Source organism: Rana temporaria, chromosome 12 (genome assembly GCF_905171775.1).
Source record: "Rana temporaria chromosome 12, aRanTem1.1, whole genome shotgun sequence".
Lineage (NCBI taxonomy): Eukaryota > Metazoa > Chordata > Amphibia > Anura > Ranidae > Rana > Rana temporaria.
The window spans coordinates 117,954,535-117,971,882 of record NC_053500.1 but is presented as its reverse complement, the minus strand read 5'-3'; the positions used below and the strand labels follow the sequence as shown (position 1 = coordinate 117,971,882).

General features: G+C 50.3%; 1 protein-coding gene across 1 annotated transcript in view; it reads right to left on the bottom strand.

The window, feature by feature from the left end:
• CHMP4B (charged multivesicular body protein 4B) overlaps positions 1 to 17,348 on the bottom strand; it is a 38,367-nt gene extending 21,019 nt beyond the window's left edge. Inside the window, exon 1 of the mRNA XM_040330349.1 lies at positions 17,034 to 17,348. Coding sequence (XP_040186283.1) covers positions 17,034 to 17,217 — 184 coding nt within the window. The 5' untranslated portion in view covers positions 17,218 to 17,348. The remainder of the gene's footprint in view (positions 1 to 17,033) is intronic.

Genomic DNA, 17,348 nt, shown 5'->3' with positions numbered 1-17,348 from the left:
CCCATCATGCCACTGTCATGCTTGTGGATGTCAGTCTTGCTTAGCCTCATGGGACTTGTAGTTCTGCAACAGCTGGAGGTCCACTAATTGCATATCCCTGCCCTAGAGAATAAAATGGCGGTCGTTGCAATACTTTGTCACACCGTATTTGCGCAGCGGTCTTACAAGCGCACTTTTTTGGGAAAAAATAAGACACCAGTAAAGTTAGCCCAAATATTTTGTTATATTGTGAAAGATAATGTTACGCCGAGTAAATTGATACCCAACATGTGACGCTTCAAAATTGCGTCCGCTTGTGGAATGGCCACAAGCTTTTACCCTTTAAAATCTCCATAGGCAGCGTTTAAAATAATTCTACAGGTTGTATGTTTTAAATTACAGAGGAGGTCTAGGGCTAGAATTATCGCTCTACCAATCGGGGCGAAACCTCACATGTGTGAAACACCGCTTTCATATGCGGGCGCTACTCACGTATGCGTTCCGCGCGTGCTCAGCGGGACGGGGCGCATTCCTGGCTCCTAACTTTTTTAGCTGGCTCCTAGATTCCAAGAAAATTTGTGAAGCCCTGTTGTAATTGAATGTTATTAAAAATTACCTTTCCATTTAAAACTGCAGCTCTGTAATGTCCTGAGAAAGCAATATGGCTACCTGGAGTTGTTCTGTACACAGTGTGTACTGACCACTCCCCAGAAACATTTCCTGCTTGTGTGATTGACTCACCAATTTCCCAGAAATCTGCCTAAGATATGAATCAGATATCCCTTGCAACAAAAATATCATTTTTGGAGAGATACTTTCAATAGGAGCACATCTAAAGGGATGCAGGCCCAGCAGATTTCCTCATTAGTGCTCTGCAGCTGCACACCTGATAGTCAATTATGAAACCACTCCCATTAGACCCACTCAGGACAGAGGCAGAGATAAACACACAGGGATTTTCTTCAGAACAAAAAAAGATAGGACTCTGCAACAAAGTTTGTTATACTTGCAATGTACAGAGATCACCCAGAGGGGAAAGTTTTTTTCTCTCAAAAAAAGTGGAGTTGCGCTTTAAAACAATATCAATAACATGGCATTTAATCTCAGGGAAGATCCCAAAACATGGCCCGTTGGGGGTAATTGAGCACTGCGGTTGAGAACCACTGGTGTATGCGGTCCTTATTCTGGTCCTAGGCCTCTAGGACCTCTGCAATCACGATAAATGAATCACTCAACGGACGATCAACTCTTAGATGTGCACCGAGGAGCACCTAGTACAAAGGATCGGCTGTGTATAGAAGTAGTGGTAAACCTACAAAACCACACACAGGAGGGTGCAATCGCCTAGTCCATCAGCACCATACAACTTTTATTTAATACTAAAAAACAATTGTATACTCACAAACAAGCGTGCCACACAAACTGCAGCCGTAGGCGACGTCATCTAGACATGTATTACACCTGGGTTTGACAAATTTGCTTGGAATCTAGGAGCCAGCTAAAAAAGTTAAGAGCCAGAAAACGCATCCCGTCCCGACGAGCTTGCGCGTAGAAGCGAACACATACGCGAGCAGCGCCCGCATATGTAAACGGTGTTCAAACCACACATGTAAGGTATTTTTTCCCCTAGTTCGTAAATGTCCACGGTTGCGGGAATGTGCCAGTAAATAGCCGAGATCGGTTCGGCTTGGAACTGCACATGGAGTTTGGAGGCAGGGGGAAATTGGAGGCAGGGGGGTGTTGGTGGCAGAGGGGTATGGAGGCAGGGGGGTGTTGGTGGCAGGGGGGTGTTGGTGGCAGGGGGGTGTTGGTGGCAGGGGGGTGTTGGTGGCAGGGGGGTGTTGGTGGCAGGGGGGTGTTGGTGGCAGGGGGGTGTTGGTGGCAGGGGGGTGTTGGTGGCAGGGGGGTGTTGGTGGCAGGGGGGTGTTGGTGGCAGGGGGGTGTTGGTGGCAGGGGGGTGTTGGTGGCAGGGGGGTGTTGGTGGCAGGGGGGTGTTGGTGGCAGGGGGGTGTTGGTGGCAGGGGGGTGTTGGTGGCAGGGGGGTGTTGGTGGCAGGGGGGTGTTGGTGGCAGGGGGGTGTTGGTGGCAGGGGGGTGTTGGTGGCAGGGGGTGTTGGTGGCAGGGGGGTGTTGGTGGCAGGGGGGTGTTGGTGGCAGGGGGGTGTTGGTGGCAGGGGGGTGTTGGTGGCAGGGGGGTGTTGGTGGCAGGGGGGTGTTGGTGGCAGGGGGGTGTTGGTGGCAGGGGGGTGTTGGTGGCAGGGGGGTGTTGGTGGCAGGGGGGTGTTGGTGGCAGGGGGGTGTTGGTGGCAGGGGGGTGTTGGTGGCAGGGGGGTGTTGGTGGCAGGGGGGTGTTGGTGGCAGGGGGGTGTTGGTGGCAGGGGGGTGTTGGTGGCAGGGGGGTGTTGGTGGCAGGGGGGTGTTGGTGGCAGGGGGGTGTTGGTGGCAGGGGGGTGTTGGTGGCAGGGGGGTGTTGGTGGCAGGGGGGTGTTGGTGGCAGGGGGGTGTTGGTGGCAGGGGGGTGTTGGTGGCAGGGGGGTGTTGGTGGCAGGGGGGTGTTGGTGGCAGGGGGGTGTTGGTGGCAGGGGGGTGTTGGTGGCAGGGGGGTGTTGGTGGCAGGGGGGTGTTGGTGGCAGGGGGGTGTTGGTGGCAGGGGGGTGTTGGTGGCAGGGGGGTGTTGGTGGCAGGGGGGTGTTGGTGGCAGGGGGGGTGTTGGTGGCAGGGGGGTGTTGGTGGCAGGGGGGTGTTGGTGGCAGGGGGGTGTTGGTGGCAGGGGGGTGTTGGTGGCAGGGGGGTGTTGGTGGCAGGGGGGTGTTGGTGGCAGGGGGGTGTTGGTGGCAGGGGGGTGTTGGTGGCAGGGGGGTGTTGGTGGCAGGGGGGTGTTGGTGGCAGGGGGGTGTTGGTGGCAGGGGGGTGTTGGTGGCAGGGGGGTGTTGGTGGCAGGGGGGTGTTGGTGGCAGGGGGGTGTTGGTGGCAGGGGGGTGTTGGTGGCAGGGGGGTGTTGGTGGCAGGGGGGTGTTGGTGGCAGGGGGGTGTTGGTGGCAGGGGGGTGTTGGTGGCAGGGGGGTGTTGGTGGCAGGGGGGTGTTGGTGGCAGGGGGGTGTTGGTGGCAGGGGGGTGTTGGTGGCAGGGGGGTGTTGGTGGCAGGGGGGTGTTGGTGGCAGGGGGGTGTTGGTGGGAGGGGGGTGTTGGTGGCAGGGGGGTGTTGGTGGCAGGGGGGTGTTGGTGGCAGGGGGGTGTTGGTGGCAGGGGGGTGTTGGTGGCAGGGGGGTGTTGGTGGCAGGGGGGTGTTGGTGGCAGGGGGGTGTTGGTGGCAGGGGGGTGTTGGTGGCAGGGGGGTGTTGGTGGCAGGGGGGTGTTGGTGGCAGGGGGGTGTTGGTGGCAGGGGGGTGTTGGTGGCAGGGGGGTGTTGGTGGCAGGGGGGTGTTGGTGGCAGGGGGGGGTTGGTGGCAGGGGGGTGTTGGTGGCAGGGGGGGGTTGGTGGCAGGGGGGTGTTGGTGGCAGGGGGGTGTTGGTGGCAGGGGGGTGTTGGTGGCAGGGGGGTGTTGGTGGCAGGGGGGTGTTGGTGGCAGGGGGGTGTTGGTGGCAGGGGGGTGTTGGTGGCAGGGGGGTGTTGGTGGCAGGGGGGTGTTGGTGGCAGGGGGGTGTTGGAGGCAGGGGGGTATGGAGGCAGGGGGTGTTGGTGGCAGAGGGGTATGGAGGCAGGGGGTGATGTGACTAAATAATTTGCCCTTATATCAAAAATAACAAAAATTATTTTTTACCTTAATATCTACCTTAAATCACTTTGCTATTTGCCTAGCATACTTGTTTGTAGCCTAAATTCTGAATTTTGCACCTAAAAAATGTAATGAAAGAACTTAATAATAGTAAAGCCTCTCAGTGTTACAGCCACACAAGGAATCTGTACAGAGCGGGAACCACGCGCAGCTGATTACACGTTTCCACTCCTAAAAGATCTGAGACTCATGGGAGGCGGAGGCTTTTTTTCCCCTAGTTCGTAAATGTCCACGGTTGCGGGAATGTGCCAGTAAATAGCCGAGATCGGTTCGGCTTGGAACTGCACATGGAGTTTGGAGGCAGGGGGAAATTGGAGGCAGGGGGTGTTGGTGGCAGAGGGGTATGGAGGCAGGGGGGTGTTGGTGGCAGAGGGGTATGGAGGCAGGGGGGTGTTGGTGGCAGAGGGGTATGGAGGCAGAGGGGTGTTGGTGGCAGAGGGGTATGGAGGCAGGGGGGTGTTGGTGGCAGAGGGGTATGGAGGCAGGGGGGTGTTGGTGGCAGAGGGGTATGGAGGCAGGGGGGTATGGAGGCAGGGGGGTGTTGGTGGCAGGGGGTGTTGGTGGCAGGGGGGTGTTGGTGGCAGGGGGGTGTTGGTGGCAGGGGGGTGTTGGTGGCAGGGGGGTGTTGGTGGCAGGGGGGTGTTGGTGGCAGGGGGGTGTTGGTGGCAGGGGGGTGTTGGTGGCAGGGGGGTGTTGGTGGCAGGGGGGTGTTGGTGGCAGGGGGGGGTTGGTGGCAGGGGGGTGTTGGTGGCAGGGGGGTGTTGGTGGCAGGGGGGTGTTGGTGGCAGGGGGGTGTTGGTGGCAGGGGGGTGTTGGTGGCAGGGGGGTGTTGGTGGCAGGGGGGTGTTGGTGGCAGGGGGGTGTTGGTGGCAGGGGGGTGTTGGTGGCAGGGGGGTGTTGGTGGCAGGGGGTGTTGGTGGCAGGGGGTGTTGGTGGCAGGGGGTGTTGGTGGCAGGGGGTGTTGGTGGCAGGGGGTGTTGGTGGCAGGGGGTGTTGGTGGCAGGGGGTGTTGGTGGCAGGGGGTGTTGGTGGCAGGGGGTGTTGGTGGCAGGGGGGTGTTGGTGGCAGGGGGGTATGGAGGCAGGGGGGTATGGAGGCAGGGGGTGTTGGTGGCAGAGGGGTATGGAGGCAGGGGGTGATGTGACTAAATAATTTGCCCTTATATCAAAAATAACAAAAATTATTTTTTACCTTAATATCTACCTTAAATCACTTTTCTATTTGCCTAGCATACTTGTTTGTAGCCTAAATTCTGAATTTTGCACCTAAAAATGTAATTTAGTAGCTTTTGTGAAATGCCAGTAAAAACGTGGCTGTGCCAGTAAATTTCAATCTGGTAGGTTGGCAACCCTGAACAGCGGTGATGTGAGCAATGATGCTCTGGTCTCTGCTCACCTCATTCAGTGCGGCTTGTGTGGCCCTAGCAGGGCAGGGACCGGCACTGGTCCGCAGTCCGGGGGTTGGGGACCGCTGCTCAGCATAACTCCAGGCTGGATATTTTTTGACCAACCTTATTTTAAAAAGCAATCTGCAGTAACCAATAAATCGTTGAACTCTCATTGCATTGGTATTATGTAACCCCCAACACTCCAATATTTTAGATCCAATGTGGTCTTTTGTCAGTTATATAGTACAGTAGACAAGCCCTTTGTATTTCTAATTGAACTTCTCTGTCAGCTGAAAAGCAGTAAAGGTCTGAACCATTATTGCAGCTGCTGGAACACTAATCCATTTATGTTGTTAACCGTTTCTATCCAATTACCTCCATTACGACTCCCAGCTTCTGCTAAAAGTCCAATCTCTTATGTTTTTGTTTAATAACATTTTCCTAAGGACTAAATACTATTTCTGTACTCCTATAGGACTTGTAATTGGGATGAATAGGACTTGTATTTCCAGGGTTTTTATTTCCTTAAACAGAATGAACTTGTGTTATATAACTTCAACGTAAAATAGGATAGTGCTGCATAAACACACAAGAAAATATATAAAGCATATAATTAGAAGGCATTGGGACAAGTAAGATGCAAAGTCCTCTCCCAATAAAGTGGAACTAAATTTACTTGCCATGTCTCGTCTAACAAAACTTACAGTGTTACTAAACTCCCAACAGTAAAATCAGTCTGAATATAAAGCATGCTTGTTTTTCTCACTGCGGAACCTAAGGGGTTAATCCTATGCGTTGTGTAAAAAGGCTGTTTGATCGTGTCTTCTCTGTTCCTCCTCTTCTTCCACTGTCCCCTAATAAGTTCCCGATAACAGAGCCTATGGAGTCAGGCTGCACATACTCAGTTTGGTGTGTATTGCTGGAGAGGTTTTTTTTTCCTTGGGAAAGTGCATGTGATCAGCACAGGGCCAATCAGCACTGTCTGGACAGAGGGTGAGGGATCATGCACCCTCATAGGACAGTCAGAAAACTCCTCCTACAATCTTTGACCAGCGCTTGGCTGGACACTGACAGAAGCCACAAGACTGCTATACAGAGGCGGCTCTTTAATTAGGCGTCCGCCTAAGGCCTCGCATTCACAGGGGCTTTGCGGCTGCCTAATTTTCCTCTGCTCAATCACTGTGTGCTAGATCCGTGCAATTTTCCGCAGCCATTTTTATTTGCTTGAATTTTTTACCCATTATGGGCCTCACAAAGCCTAGAGCTGCCTCTACTGCTGAGAAATGGAATTTATTAAAAATAATATAATTATAATACAGGATTTATATTACGCCAACAGTTTACGCAGCGCTTAGCAGTTTATATTTACTAAAATAATTGCATTTCCATGCTCTGTGTACTGTGGGAAACCAGATATAGCGAATGCAGGATGCTGGATTTAGTAACAATAATTGCCTGCTCGTAGCCTTCTGAATGTATACTGTGCTGCACATGTGGGGGGTGGCATCATTCCCCTCCAGCCAATCAAAAGGCCAAAAATCTGGCACATGGAAGTAGCCAGAGAAGATGACAGCATCCAATGAGAGATGTGACCACTCCATTGCTGGAAGATGGAGGTGAATATTTCTGGGGTGTCCGTTCCCCCTTAAAGGAGTTGTAAAGGGGAAAAAATGTCACCTTAATGCAATCTATGATTTCCCATCTCCAGTTCAAAAGTTGGGATTTACTTTCACTCTCAATGATAAGTGTAAACAGGATTCTGAAATTGTGTTTCATTTCCACCTATAAAGGTGTCTGTTACCTGCAGGTCACATGTAGCCACCCTGATGTGCGCTCCCAGCCAGGACTACATCTTCACAATGCCACCTGGTGCCATGCTCAGGGGACACATTGCATTGGGCACAGTGTGCAGGGAATCGTGATCAGGAGCTCTAGTATTGTGTTACGGGGGGGGGGGGTACCAAATGCCTTAGGACACCCCAACAGCCGGGATGATTAAACTGAATTTTGCACTTTGGCTTTAAGACTATAGAGACCATTCACACAATGTGCAGTGACTTGTGTCTTTCTGCCCTGGATAAAAGCAGGTCACCATTAGGTCACCGATAACAATGGTTTTCTATGTGCCCGATTCACAACACTAGTGTGGTGTGTGCAGTGCAGAAAAATGCAGCATGTCAGCATCTATCCTCTGGGCACTCAATGGCCCTACACATCACACACCGTTCTGTGGAGATATGAATGGTCACTATGTGATAGTTCAAATAAAGTAAAAAAATAAGCAGGCCGATGTGCTGAAGCTGCTAGCGTAGTAAAACGCTGCGTTTTACCACGCGGGATAGTGTGAACACAATAGGAGAAGTTTGGGCTTCACCAAAAAAAAAAAAAAAAAATCTGTACTAGTGATCGATCGATATCGATTTTACGATGCCAATATTTCGGCCACCTCTCAGGCCAATATTGTCTGGCGATATTCTGTACATTTTAAAAAAATAATTTAGGCAGTGACAGGTACTCTTTAGGGAGGAATCGGGGGCTGCATTTACACCTAGGCGTTTTGTCGCCTGAAGTGCGACGCTCAAAGACGCTAGAGGGGAAAAATAACATTATTCTCTATGGAGATGGTTCACATCTCCACGCCGAACGCCTGTACCTCAAACAAGTTCGGGCGTATTTGAGCGTTTCCATTTCCCATAGAAAGTAATGGAAACACTCGATTCAAGCGACTATTTAATCAATCGAACTTGTCGCCCAGGCAGAAGATTAAAAAAATCTACCAATATAGCAACAAGTGATGAAAAGATAATAATTTTTCCTATTGGCTAAAATAAAAAACGTCGAAGTACAAAAACGTCGGACAACGCTGTATGCAAACGCGCAAATAAGCATGAATACGCACTACAAAACGCCGAAAAAAAACGACCGACGCTCAGGTGTGAATGCAGCCTAAGACCCCAAACCTCTCCTCTGCACTCGAAAGTATTCAAAAGATCTGCGTTTTTTAATACGTTTTATTTTTTGGAAACTGGCGCCTTTAAGATGTCATGACATGGCTTCCAGGTTACTAGATCCGAGACCCGAACAAAGCAACGGCTTTGCTCGGGTCTTCGGCCAGCCGGTGGACGCGACGGCTGGTTGCTCGGTGGGACAAAAGAGCTTGGGTGACCAGAGGAATGCCCCCCCCCCCCCCCCGCTGCTTGTAATAATAACAGCCAAGAAGCTTCTGAGCCACATTGGTTATTACAATAAAGCCGACCGTCCGCTCTAAAGAACGCTACCGGGGTAAAACCCCTTGAAGTAATAAATCGGTAATATTGGGTATGTTTGCGCCCAATACTGAAACTTCAAAAAAAGTGAATATCAGCTGCTTATAATCAGCCGATCCCCAATACTCACCTCCATGCTGCAGCAGTCCCGACTGGCTTTAAGCTGTCAGCTTATTTCAGGCGGACCTGATCGGACTCTCCATTTAACCCTATGGAGCGGTGGATGTCAGCGGTGACATGTCCGCTGACACCCGCTATCTGATCTTCTCTGCCAAAACCAGATATATGGTGATCCCATTTTCCATCACTCTGGCGGATGGGATCAAATGAAATACAGACAGGCAAATCCGTTTTCATCCGATCTCCCCATAGAGCAGAGAGGGGCTCTGACAGGTCCATCTCAGCACAGTGCGCGGAGAGGGACCTGTCATCCACCTGCTCAGCAAGGATTAGCGGATTGATCCCCCGCTGAGCAAAGCAGAGGCCGCCAAATAGACCGCCTGTGTGAAAGCACCCCAGGAGCCGGTTCACACAGGGGCGACTTGGGATCAGACTTAAAGTCGCGCGACATTACATTGAGGTAAATGGAGCCGTCTTAATGTACACTACTGAAGTCGCTCCAACTTCAGAAAAGGTTCCTGTACTACTTCTAGGCGACTTCTAGGCGACTTGCACCCATTGATTTAATTGGAAGTTGCCTCCAAGTCGGATCACCGTCTTAACTGAAGCAACTTTCCAGGAAGTAAAAATAGTTTTCTCTGCAAACCCCTCCCTCCCACAGAGCAGATTACTCTTTGATTGGCCACTGGCAAAGTGCCCTGTCCTGGAGGCAACTTCAAGTTGCTCCAAGTCGCGCTATGGTTCACGCTCAAGTCGCACTGAGGTCGCCTCGCAAAGTCGCGCACAGTGTTGTTTTGCCCCTGTGTGTACCGGCTCTTACTCCACAAGTTGATTGGTTACTATGCATAACTTAGTAAATATCTCCTGTGTGTTACTTGCAACACAGAGGCTGAAACTGGATTGCACCACTATCATTGCCACACACATAGTAATCGGCAGCTATCAGTATAAAGTCTGTTGCAGATCTGGTTGGAATGCTGTAGGACTTGCACATAGATTTCCTTGATGGTTGTACTGACATGCATGAGTAGCAGCAATGAATGAGAATTTCCAAACAACCCATCGCTATATGACGCTCTTTTTCCCTTCTATGTGGTCACGAGACCACAAAGCTCCATCTCATGGAATCGCAGCTTCAGGAGTTTCAACCCCAACATCAGACCCTCTACAGTGCAGTGTCTAGCCGGAGATTTGTGGTCATGTGACTGTATAGAAAAGCTTTAAAAAAAAGTATTTAGGAAGTGATTATACAGTGTTGGCAAAAGCCGCCGATTTGGCACTGCAAATCGCATGCCAATTCGGCGCAATGTAAAAGTGGGCTTCTTTCCACTTGAATCTGTCCCTTTAAGTAGTTATAATGGTGAGCCCTGCCCGCCCCACCACCAATCTACTTAAAGTGAAGCTACGCTTTGTTGTGCATGGAGCGGCATCGAGGTCACACTCCATGCAAAACTTGTTTTTTCAGTTCTGAATACAAAAAGGAAGGGATATATATTGCTGCCTGAGGTCTCCTTAGAGACACTTTGTTTTCATGACAAGATGGACGCTCAGACAAGAAGTAGAGAAAAACCTAATATGGGAAAGGGGACAGCAACAAAACTTAGGGGCTCATTCACACAGACACAAAGGGGTCATTTACTAAAACTGGAGAGCGCAAAATCTGGTGCAGCTCTGCTTAGAAACTAATCAGCTTCCAGGATTTATTGTCAAAGCTTAACCACTTAAAGACTGAGCCTCTTTATGAGATTTGGTGTTTACAAGTTAAAAACAGGTTTCTTTGGATTTGCTAGAAAATTACTTAGAACCCCCAAACATTATATATTGTTTTTTCCGAATACCCTAGAAAATAAAATGGCGGTCGTTGCAATACTTTGTATTGGCGCAGTGGTCTTACAAGCAAAAGTTTTTTGGAAAAAAATACATTTTTGAATTCAAACATAAGAACAGTAAAGTTGGTCAATTTTTTTGTATAATGTGAAAGATGATGTTACACCGAGCAAATCGATACCAAACATGTCCCCACTTCCAAGTTGCGCCCGCTCATGGAATGGCGACAAACTTTTTTACCCGTAAATAGGTAAAAAAATTCTACAGGTTGCATGTTTTTAGTTACAGAGGAGGTCTAGTGCAAAAATCATTGTTCCAAAGATCGTGGCGATACCTCACATGTGTGAGTTGAGCACCATTTTCATATGCGGGCGCTTCTGCACAAGCTCAGCAGAACAGGGCGCGTTAAAATTATTTTTTTATCTAACTTTTTATTTGCTCTTAAAAAAAAAAAAAAAAAAAAAAAAAATGTGGTCACTTTTATTCCTATTACAAGGCATGTAAACATCCCTTGTAATAGGAAAAAAAATAAAGCAAAAAAGACTTCGCCCAGATGATTGACGTGCCTAAGAAAAACTCCCCCCGGCGGATAAGGCGCGTCACGACTTTCCGAAAGTAGCCGAACCGCGAGTCGGCTCAATACGGCGCCGTATAGAGCAGACTCGCGGTTCTGCTACTTTCGCAAAGTCGTGACACGTCTTATCCACCGGGGGGAGTTTTTCTCAGGCACGTCAATCATATGGGCGAAGTCCCAGATGACATTGCGGCACTGCACAGGAACGCCCACTCCCGCGGGAGCGAGTACCCGGAAGGAAAAATACGGACAATACCGTATGAACACCCCCCCCCCCCCAAAAAAAACGGCATACTGTACATGTTTGAGGTATACTGAATGTAATGTTATATACTTCTTTTTTGGGTGAACCTCCGCTTTAAAGGGGAGTTCCACCCACAATTTCACTTTTTAAATATAAATACCCCTGTAATACACAAGCTTAATGTATTCTAGTAAAGTTAGTCTGTAAACTAAGGTCCGTTTTGTTAGGTTGTTACAGCATTTAGATAGTTTATAATCTAGAAATAGACCGTGGCCATCTTAAGTGTGGGCATCATGAAGCCAGACTGTATGACTTCCTGGATTTCAGCTTTGCACATGCTCAGTGCACAAGCAATGTAATAGGTTTCAGTCAGGTTTTCAAGGACTACTGGGTAACATGATGCCTATCCCAGAAACCCTTGCAAATAGCCTAGGCAAATAAGGAGGAGGAAGTAATGAAGGACTACAAAATAAAGGTATTTACAAGCAACAAATTAAATAAAAATTGTCCATTCTGAACACTGAGATTAGAGCATGCAGCACAGACAAACATAAAAAAATGGGTGGAACTCCACTTTAAGATCTATGGGCAAGAGCGACGTTTTGATGTCGCTTCCACCCTGCAATGGTATGGAGCTTGGTAGGGGCCATCTTCCCCCCCACTCGTCATGTCACGCAGGATCCGATCGGCGGGCACCAGAGTGTGGTGGGAGGAGGACCCCTCTCCTGCCACCGATAAGTGATCTAGTGGCGAATCCGGTGCAAGAGACCACTTTTATCTGAAACCGGACCGCTCACTTAAGAAGAGGATGCCGGGGTTGTGGTAGCTAGCTGCTGCCATAATAACGATATCCCTCTTCAAAGTGCCGATGTATATCGACATGAGCCGGTCTAGAAGTGGTTAAAGAAGCTGAAGTTAAAAAGCTGATTTGCTACCATGCACAGCTGCACCAGATTTTACATCATTTTAGTAAAGCAACCCAATTGGGGCATACACCGCCACAATTCTGCATATTTCTGCACCCGTGAGTCAAAGGTGTTTGGCATACAGCTGCAGCAGCCTGTACAGATCAATGACAGGGCACCATACGCCACGGCTGTACACCTGTGGCCGCACACTGAGCACATGGCTGTACACCTGTGGCCGCACACTGAGCACATGGCTGTACACCTGTGGCCGCACACTGAGCACATGGCTGTACACCTGTGGCCGCACACTGAGCACATGGCTGTACACCTGTGGCCGCACACTGAGCACATGGCTGTACACCTGTGGCCGCACACTGAGCACATGGCTGTACACCTGTGGCCGCACACTGAGCACACGGCTGTACACCTGTGGCCGCACACTGAGCACACGGCTGTACACCTGTGGCCGCACACCGAGCACACGGCTGTACACCTGTGGCCGCACACTGAGCACACGGCTGTACACCTGTGGCCGCACACCGAGCACACGGCTGTACACCTGTGGCCGCACACTGAGCACATGGCTGTACACCTGTGGCCGCACACTGAGCACATGGCTGTACACCTGTGGCCGCACACTGAGCACATGGCTGTACACCTGTGGCCGCACACTGAGCCCGGCCGCACACATGAGCTGCCGGGGTGGACACATTTAGTGTTGGCTCATCTGTGAGACCACTTGGCCGTGGCATCTGTCATAGCAGTGTGCCAACACCTGTGATTCCAGGGTGCAGAAATATGCCAAATCCTGGTGGCATGTGCACAAATTAGTGTTGCACTGATATTTAGCATTTTCACAAGTACACAACTGCTCCGATACTAAGAACAAATATCCACAGACTGAGCCCTGGTCACCCCAGTGCGGTTTGTCATGCGATTTGACAGTTTGCACCCCATTGCTGGCAAGGGAAGCGTTCAAATCGTAGCGACTTTGAAACAGATTCCAGCACTACTTCATTGCAACTTGCACCGACTTCTGTTAAATGAAAAGCACAAGCCGCAAACAAATTGGAGGCCCAAACTGCACTGATCTGTGGTTTAGAAATCACACTGAAATTGTACAATTTCAAAACCGTACTGGTGTGAACAAGGGATGCATCCAAGGGCAAAATAGGCATCGGTGAGTAATTGGGAAAAAGTATCGGTATTCTTACTTGGTCTAAAATAAGGGTTATCTGTGCATCCCTAGCCCAAATGCATCAGTGTGTATGAGCCCTTTGGGGGTTGTAGCAGTCCGCTACTCCAAGGTGTTTTTGTTGTCTGCATGCCTCTTAAAAATCTCTCTTCACTTCCTGTCCTGGTGGCATGTTGTCACCAGGACAGGAAGTGAGAGGAATTCTCCCAATGGGGCCAAAGACAACAGTAAACATAGGCAAGAGTTTCCAACACCTCTATACTGTACCTAAAGTAAAAACAAAATGACTTTAGATACACTTTGAGGCTGAGTTCACACTTACGCAAATGGGGATGTTGGTTTCTCTGCATCCAACTCGCGTGACAGGAGAGTGTGACCGGCTCTCAATGTTGTCGGTTCACACCACCGGGATGGCTGCGGTCCACACTGATAAAGGGCCCTGTGTGTCTTTGATTCTGTGTCAGGAGTGAATTCAGGCAGAGGGTCAGACCCAATTTGCCCCTGAAAACAGGGAAGCCCCGGACCCCCTGCTGCAAGTCGCAGCTGCAGCTAGTGTGACCCCGGCTTAAAGGAGTTGTAAAGGAATTTTTTTTGCCTAAAATGAATGTCTGCAAGGTAGACAGACAGAATAGTGTAATGATTCTGTTAAAAAACAAGTAAATACCTATTAAATTCCTTCATCTATATCACCTCCGGTGTTCTAGTTTCTGTTCTCTCATTCACTTCCTGGTTTGCGGCGCTCGTTCATGTAAGAACTACATTTCCCAGTATGCATTGCGGCATGCCTAGTAATTCGCACTTCCTTGAAGTCTAACACGTAGAGAGCGTCCTGCCGCACAGATGTAGTTCCCAGGAGGGGGTGAGCACGTTACTGACCACCGCAGTAAAGCCTCCCATCACTGTGGTTAGTAACAATCAGACAAGCAGGAAGTGAACAGAACAGAGAAGAAATAGAGCAACTTCTGAGCAAAAACGAACAATGAGGAAGTGAAAAGAGGAATGTCTGCAGGTAAAGGATGCTTATTATGAAAAACCCCTTTAAGGCTAAACTAAACCCATCGGTTTAACAATTTCCCCAAGCAGTTACCTTGCAGACATGACGTAAATAAGGGTCATAGTTTCTTGTGCACTTAACCAAATTGTCAAGCCAAATGACTGGTGTCATAACTGTCCACTAAGGATGAGCTCTGGCGTGTTCGCATAGAACACGTGCAGAGCCCGCCAGGAAGTATGCACGGCGCTGCGCTAATAACAGCCAGGGAGACATTTCACGATCCCTGCAGCCGAGCATCGGGACAATGTCTCCCTGGCTGTGATTAGCACAGCGCCGTGCACACTTCCTGGCGGGCTCTGCATGTGTTCTATGCGAACACGCCAGAGCTCATCCTTACTGTCCACATGTGCAGCACCATGACAAATGCAGATCAAAGGCCAAGATGGCAGCTTCCATGGTTGCAAAGGGATAGGGGGGTTTAGTTCCACGTTAAATGAACTGTCTGCTTTTATCCCACATGGGCAAAGCACAGAACTCTGTACCAAGGAAGTAATGTCAGGGTCAAAACTGGTCCTGAAAATGCTAGTTTCTTGGCTGCGCTGCAGATCAAATGGCCTCTGAACTATATATAGTGGAGAATAAGAGAGCAGATAAGGTGATCCGACCTCATTCTGACTTTTAGTCCATATACTTGTTCCAGATCTCCAACTCGTAAAAAAAAAAAAAAAAAAAAAAAAAAAAAAGGTATAAGCAAAATTTTTATTTAGCAGTCTGTGCAGCATTGAGGAAAAATTCCCTCAATTTCCTGTCCCAGAGATGCAACAGGAAGTTGGAGGATATCTTCTAACATGTAGGGAATCGCCCTCTTGGCTTACATTCACAGAGGTGTGGAGTAAATGACAGCAGCACTGACCTCCCGTCTCCTGCTGCGAGTGGCTGGCAGAGGTCGCCAACCCCCTTCACTATAATGACAGGTTGCTGTGGTGATGGCTGCTGGACGCGCACAGCCAGGAATAGCTGTGGTCACCTGTCATTATAATCAACAGCCTCTGTGGCCTCAGCTTACCTCTTCAATGGGAAGCACAAGATTTGCACCAGCGAGTGGTCATCAGGACAGGTGTCCCCATTGGAGGATTTCCCCTCACCTCTTGTTCTGGGGACAACTCTAAAATTCTGGGATTTCCCTTTCTTAATACAGATAGAAGCCTGGTTCCCTACTGCGCACGCGCGAGTCACGCATCCTGACTGGTCTCTGCTGTCTTCTGGGACATGTGTCCCCCCCAGAAGACAGCGGAGGTGGGAGAAAATACCTGTATTACACAGGTATCTGCTCCCCCATGAAAAGGTGCCAAATGTGACACCGGAGGGGAGGAGGAAAAAGATAAGGCCTTACATGTGTAATCAATCTCCTAATATTTTTGTTTTACCCCACGTGTCAAACGCAAGGCCCTGCAGGCAGAATCTGGCCCTCCAGACCATCTGTGGCCCTCACACCTCTCCTGAGGCTCCCCCCTTGTCTCAGCAGCTGGCAGCAGAGAAAAGGACAAACCTCCTCCTCCAGATCCTGTGCTTTTCTGCACAGCGGTTTGCCTCTGCCCCCCCCCCCTTCAGCAGAGGTCAGAACGCCTCCTCCAGATCCTGTGCTTTTCTGCACAGCGGTTTGCCTCTGCCCCCCCCCCCCCTTCAGCAGAGGTCAGAATGCCTCCTCCAGATCCTGTGCTTTTCTGCACAGCGGTTTGCCTCTGCCCCCCCCCCCCTTCAGCAGAGGTCAGAACGCCTCCTCCAGATCCTGTGCTTTTCTGCACAGCGGTTTGCCTCTGCCCCCCCTTTAGCAGTTGGCAGCAGAGGTCAGAACGCCTCCTACAGATCCTGTTCCTCTCTGTACATCCACAGCACCCCCACCTTGTCTCAGCAGAGGAGCACAGAACTCCTCCTCCAGATCCTGCGCTTCGCCATGGAGGTTAAAATCAATTTTCAGAACATAGTGAGAACTGTGGATCCGGATCGCATGCGTTTTAACACCCAATGCAATCCGATTGCAGTGCGGCCCAAAGAAAAGAGCCCCGCGCCACTCTGGTGCGAATCTGATGCGATTTCAGGCCGAATTTGCGTCACGCAGACATTGCATGGGATGTGCACAGCAATGCGAATCACATGCGATGTCTGCCGTCACGTAAGTGTGAACCCAGCTTGAAACTTGTCTTGGGGGCAAAGACGCTCCAATCCGCCTAAAGCCCCTTTCACACAACCGCGCCTTCAAAGTCGCGTGATGCTGCCGCGATTTCAGGACTGCCTGTGTAAATCAAAGTCAGACCAGAGTAGTAGAGGGCCTACTTTGCAGTCGCACGGATATGAACGCTACTCATTGGAATCCATGGGGTACGACTTGTCTTGTGACGCCGCAGTCGCAGGAAAAGTCGCACAAGTGTGAAAGGGGCCTAAAAAGTTGTGTACATTTTAGTGAGGACAGGCGACACTGATATAAAGTGGATGTGACCCCCGCCGTACCTGCACAGGAAATCCTCCAATCCAGGCTTTGCACATGTGTGTGTGTGGATGAACCCCTCAGCAATAAAACCTAACAGAGGGTCTAGCCCTCCCTCCCCCACCATGTCAGCTTGGGGCCCCTTTAAACTCTTTACAGTCACGTGATCCAGGAGGCGTGGCCGCAGCTCCTTCGGTTGCTATGGGTAACAGCTAAGGGAAGGAGGTTGCCTATGACAACCAGGTGTTGTAGTTGCCATGGGTAACAGGTGAAGAGTACCTCTCTTGTTCTTGGTGCCGTGTTTCCTGGCGGCGGTGAGCTCCTGCTCGATCTTCTTCTCCAGGAACTCTTGTTTCTTGGTGAGCATCTCCTCGGTGTCCCGCAGCTTCTGGATGGCCTCTTGGGGGCTCGGGCCTTTGGAGCCCTTACCCCCGGTGCCGAACAGCTTCCCAAACACCGACATCTCCCCCCGGTGTGTCCGCACTGCCGAGCCGCCCTCACTTGTGTGACCCGACCTACTCCTTCCTCCACTGCGACGACAGCAACACCGGACCCGTCCCGTCAGACCCTGCGTGCTGACGTCATCGCATCACG